Source organism: Temnothorax curvispinosus, unplaced genomic scaffold (genome assembly GCF_003070985.1).
Source record: "Temnothorax curvispinosus isolate PA1 unplaced genomic scaffold, ASM307098v1 QBEX01005633.1, whole genome shotgun sequence".
In the NCBI taxonomy this organism is placed as follows: Eukaryota; Metazoa; Arthropoda; class Insecta; order Hymenoptera; family Formicidae; genus Temnothorax; species Temnothorax curvispinosus.
In genome coordinates, this window is record NW_020215413.1 from 1 (window position 1) to 5,045 (window position 5,045).

Below are 5,045 nucleotides of genomic sequence, written 5' to 3' on the forward strand. Positions count from 1 at the left end.
TCTCTCTTTTTTATGTTTTTTTCTTTGTGGATGATGTTAGTTTTCTCCCATTTAAAATTGTGACCAAACTGCATTCGATGTTTGCTCACGACAGAGTGATTGCTGGGGTGCTTTATGATGTCCTTTTTATGTTCATTGACCCGTGTTGATAGATGACGCTTAGTCTGACCTATATACTAACTGCATCGCAATCACCACATTCTATCTCATACACCAATTCGGTCTCGTTCTCCCTGACAAGCTTGTCCTTTCCACTCTTTATGATACCCTCGAGTTTCTTAGGAATATTATATACTGTATCAAGATGGACTGTATTAAAAATGCGTCGGATATCTTCGCCTACACCCTTCACATATGGTACTGTGATGCACCGTCGTCAAACATGTTCTGAGACTTCTGAGTTCTGCTTGCCCCTCAGAGGTCAGAGGCGAATGCGTCGGCGTGCTCTGAGGCGGATGGTGAATCGACGATGGCTCTGACGGTTCCGACCAATTATCCACAGGGACAGGCGAGGGCACAGGCGGTAGAGTGAACGGCTGCTGCTGCTGTGTTAATTGCAGCCGCTGTTCGAGCACGATCCGTATCAGCGCGATCCAGCATGTTCTCCGCCAGTGTGAGCCGCATCTACAGTGTGTGCAAATCAGGGTGTTCAATGCATCCAAAACCCTTTTCTCCAGATCTTCCATAACGATATCTGCCACAATCAGAGATAAAGGGGAGCCCATTGGAGATCCATAATTTTGCTTGTAAATGACATTGTTAAATGTAAAAACTATTTTCAGTAACAGTTTCACTATTTTTGACTGAATAAAATGCAAGTCGAGATTGTTTCGGTCTCTTCTTTAAATGGGCGAATATTGACGGACTTGTTGGCTGATTATTTTTGTGCAAAGATTTATATGCCTCTAATGAACTATAAGTTTCCGTATCGGAATCTAATTCCAATATGCTTTCTTACACTATAAAATGACATGTACATATTCATCGATGAAATAAAAGAAAGGAGAAGAAGGATGCTTTGAAGCACTTGTAGAGTTAAGCGGATCACAACCATAAAAATATAAGACAGATATATACAGATATAGAATTTGTAATACTTACTGCAGCATACTGCAGCATCGTGTGGATGTATTTCTGGTCTGTCTTCTCGATTGACAATTACTTCGTCGTTGTCTAATGCATCGTCACCTTGATTATTATTTTTTTCATCATTTTCAACTACTTCATCATTTTCACGTACTTCATCATTTTCAACTACTTCATCAGTTTCACGTACTTCATCATTTCCAACTACTTCATCATTGCTGCTGTCTTCCAAAAATTCTGCATACGTATATTCATCATCTACAGAGTAAAATATCTTCGTGTTGATTTATTCCATTTTGAATATAATGCTGGGACAGTTTATCAATGCTTACCTTGCTCTTCTGCAGTTTTCGCATTGTCCTGCAGATATTCTAAGATAGTCTGGTCTTGGTGTAAGGGTGAAGAAGTGGAAATTTTTTGCGCACTGCGTTTCTGCAATTGCGACACGTACTTTTTGTTCGCGTTTTGCACCGGTGCTACAGAACTGTTTTCGATTATTTGAACGCCGGAATTGTTCAAGATGTTAGCCGTATCTGTTCCTGCTGCAAAAATAAATTACGCCCAGCATATTTTTTTTATACACAAAAAATGTAGACCTTATAAGATTCTTATATTTAATACATAAAATGTACCTTTGAATTTGTTGGGCGGGAGATACATGTTTCGGATCTTGATTATCTTTGCTTGAGCTGTGAAATGTAAGAGATAATGTAGAATATTACGACGTATATTGCATAATCTTTCCAATCGACAAGTATAAACTTACACATTCCTTTTGATGCTTGCGATGGCATTGATCTTTTCTGCTTATTGTGGTGTTTCTGAATAGCTGCCATATCCTACACAGTATGTAGGTATAAATACTTTATAATGGCCAGTTTTTTTTTTCAGTACAGTTGAATATCATATTTTAACGTGAGACAATAAGAAATAGCACCATGCAAAGTGTAACCCTGACTCTTTGAGAGACACAAGTATGTAGATATAAATATTTCATAATGGCCATTTTTTTTAAGTACAGTTAAATATCATATTTTAACAGGAGAAAATAAGAAACAGCACCATGCAAAGTGGAACCCTGACCCTTTGATAGACACAATAATCACGCGTGACAGAGGGGAACAAGTGTAATCACATCAAAATGTACTAGCATCGAAATGGAACAATGTTATAAATAAACGACCAAGAACACAATGCGGCCAATACAAACGTGTACCAATAAATAAAATCAAAATTAAATCAAGCAACAGGCTCATATCCACACATATCTATATCAAACCTGTGAATTGACCAATAAAATATGTAGATCTGTGATGTGAAATATAGGTTGTCGGGAAAATCTGAAAAGAAAGCGTGGACGCTTTCGCCAATTCCTCTGATGTAAAGAATCGGGATGTCTCATGATATATGTTTTAAATCTGTAAATATAAATAGTACGTCACAAAAAAAAATATTGTACTATAAAGAACGTAGTCTCATCCATAAAATAAACATTTGGCAATGCGACAATAAAATAAATCGTAACGTGTAAAGTGAAGATTAGTAATAATAAAATGGACATAAAAAACTACAGGATATAACGTCTATTTATGTGTCGCTGTGAATTAGAGGGAAAACATACACAGAATCAGCGTCGTACGGAACAACAAAGCCTTTTCGATCAATTTCGTCTATGTTCCATGTTTGAAGTTCAGAAAGCTCACGTCCATCGAAAATGCCTAAATTGCGAGAATCGCACGGATAATCAGCAATAGGATGAGTGTTGATAAATTGGCGACCAACAATAACAGGAATTTCCTTGTAGCAGCATATATGTTCTACGAGAACAACGCTGTTATTCGATAGATAGCAACAATTGTTAGGACTTTTGTCAGTTAGCAAAAAGTCTTGAAATTGGATTTCCTGATGGAAATTGGTATATCCCGGCGGTAATTGATGGTCATCTAATCGATTCTTCCTTTTGTTTAAGTAATTGTAACCAGTTTTCGAGTTGTCTGAAGGTATAAGATGGATTGATCGTTCTGTTATTCTTTTTATGAATTGCGCTAAAGGTTGGGCACCACCTTTGATCATTAATTTAATTTTTTGCAAAAAATTTTTAAACGGAAAGCAACTGAAAGAGTCAAGGGGCCCGTGATTTAGAACATCCTCTGGAATATGAATTAAATTGTGAATGTTGTAAATTAATGTTTCTTCTCCATACAAGAGTTCCATGTTATCTACGAAGTAGATCATAAGATCTTGGGCATAGCTGTTATTGCGTACACATTCTCTTGGATCACAAAGAATTCTAACGGCACAGTTGAGAGCATTAAAATGTATGATCTGAGGTTTACTTAATAAATGCTGAAAAACCACGGGTCCCAAATACAACAGGAACAATCGGAACTCTGTCGCTTTCTACTGAGCAACTTCTTCCAAAGAACGCGGATGTCGTGACAATTCTGCTGGAACAGATTTAGCTAACCTGCGATAAAAATCGTTAAACGCGGCAAGCTTAGCTAATGCTTCCTCGGATTTTCCCATAGCGTGGATCCAAAGTAAAAGAAGTTTTTTCATCGTTCCTAAGCACAACAGGTGCATATAATCGAGAGGGAATTGCTTTATCATATCAATAATACCTATGATTTCAAAAGGAGACATGATATTCAGAAATGCAGCAGGTAATCCTTCTCTGAAAGTCGCATTAGTTCTCAAAGTTGAATCCTTCTCTAGAAATATTCGTCGTCCATTCACAGTTTTACCAGGTTGAATGCATTTGGCACAACGGCTATTATGAGCGGGAAAACAAGAGATAAAATTTCGTGCAGGAGTATCAGCAAGGATTGCGTTCAATGGTATAAAATAGCTTCGATTTTCGTAAATAAAACCCTCATTGTACAATTTCATGTACTCTGTGAGAAATGCTTGTAGAAATTGAGCAGCGGATGAAGGCTTTTTATTTCCATGAAACGCTCCAATAACGAATGGTTCGACAAACTGAGTTCCAACAACTTTACCTAATATGGGCCACAACTGACTCTTAAAACTCTTTGATAGAGGTAGTCCATCGATATTAATGTTAATTTGGAAAATCACAGAAATTTCCGTGTCAGAATTACGCTGCAGCAATACATTATACTTTCTCAACTGTTTTTTCAGTGCCCTCTCTAAGCCATAATAAACATAAGTGCGAGAGCCTGTATATCAGTTCTGTTTGGCGTGTCACATAATGTCCTAGCATCAGACGGAAGCTCAGGATGACCAAATTTCTTTAACCCTCTCAAAAGATCGTTCACAACGGATTGAGGTATTTTGTTTTGGATTGCCCAATGAGCAAGAAAATCTTGAAGATTAGTTATATTAGTGGGACGAGTGATAGTCGATTGAGCCTGATTCTCCAACTGGATATTTGTATTAGTCAGTGTCGGTCTTTCATTGATTACCCAGCAAACGAAAAAAGATTGAAAAGTGATGATGGGTGTAGGAATAAACAGTATTCGGTTTTACTGAACAGAGAAGTGAAGTCTTTAATTCCACAGACGCACGATACAAACGTTAGCGACGACAGCGGATAAAAATCTCAGAAGAAAAACGCGGGAAGTCTCTAGGAAAGAACATAAACTATATAAAGCTAGAGGCGAACCTGAATAAACTAAAAAATGAATTGGCTACAACGCCATCTATAAAGACCTTATAATGATTGCACTGAATTGTCTCTTTAACACTCCCCCGCAATTTTAGCAACTTTACATATTTAGAAATAAAAACTAAAGCATACAAATTCCAATACGTGAGCGCAATTTAACAAACCGTTCACCTGTCAAACCTTTTGTTAACATGTCTGCAGTTTGATCTTCACTAGGAATATATACTACCTCTAACTGTCTACTACTGCAAAGTTCTTTTACAAAATTGTATTTAACATCTATATGTTTAAGTCTACGATGTTCCCATTTACTTAGTAAATGAATGCAAGA

General features: G+C 37.1%; 1 protein-coding gene across 1 annotated transcript; it reads right to left on the reverse strand.

The window, feature by feature from the left end:
• Positions 1-38: 38 nt before the first annotated feature.
• LOC112455002 lies at positions 39-3,159 on the reverse strand. The gene is made up of 7 exons (XM_025016673.1): positions 2,708-3,159; positions 2,366-2,504; positions 1,853-1,925; positions 1,719-1,775; positions 1,419-1,628; positions 1,102-1,344; positions 39-694 (listed from the first exon to the last, which is right to left on the reverse strand). The coding sequence occupies exons 1-7, from the start codon at positions 3,157-3,159 to the stop codon at positions 315-317; spliced, it is 1,554 nt and encodes a 517-aa protein (XP_024872441.1). The 3' UTR covers positions 39-314.
• Between the last annotated feature and the right edge of the window lie 1,886 nt (positions 3,160-5,045).

What these genes read in the sequence shown, in the direction of transcription:
- LOC112455002 (XM_025016673.1), bottom strand. Translation starts at nt 3,159, where the DNA reads ATGATCAAAGGTGGTGCCCAACCTTTAGCGCAATTCATAAAAAGAATA. An exon ending in CCGTACGACGCTGATTCTGT is followed by an intron (nt 2,505 to 2,707) that starts GTATGTTTTCCC and finishes TTATATTTACAG; the next exon opens with ATTTAAAACATATATCATGA. An exon ending in GCAAGCATCAAAAGGAATGT is followed by an intron (nt 1,776 to 1,852) that starts GTAAGTTTATAC and finishes TACATTTCACAG; the next exon opens with CTCAAGCAAAGATAATCAAG.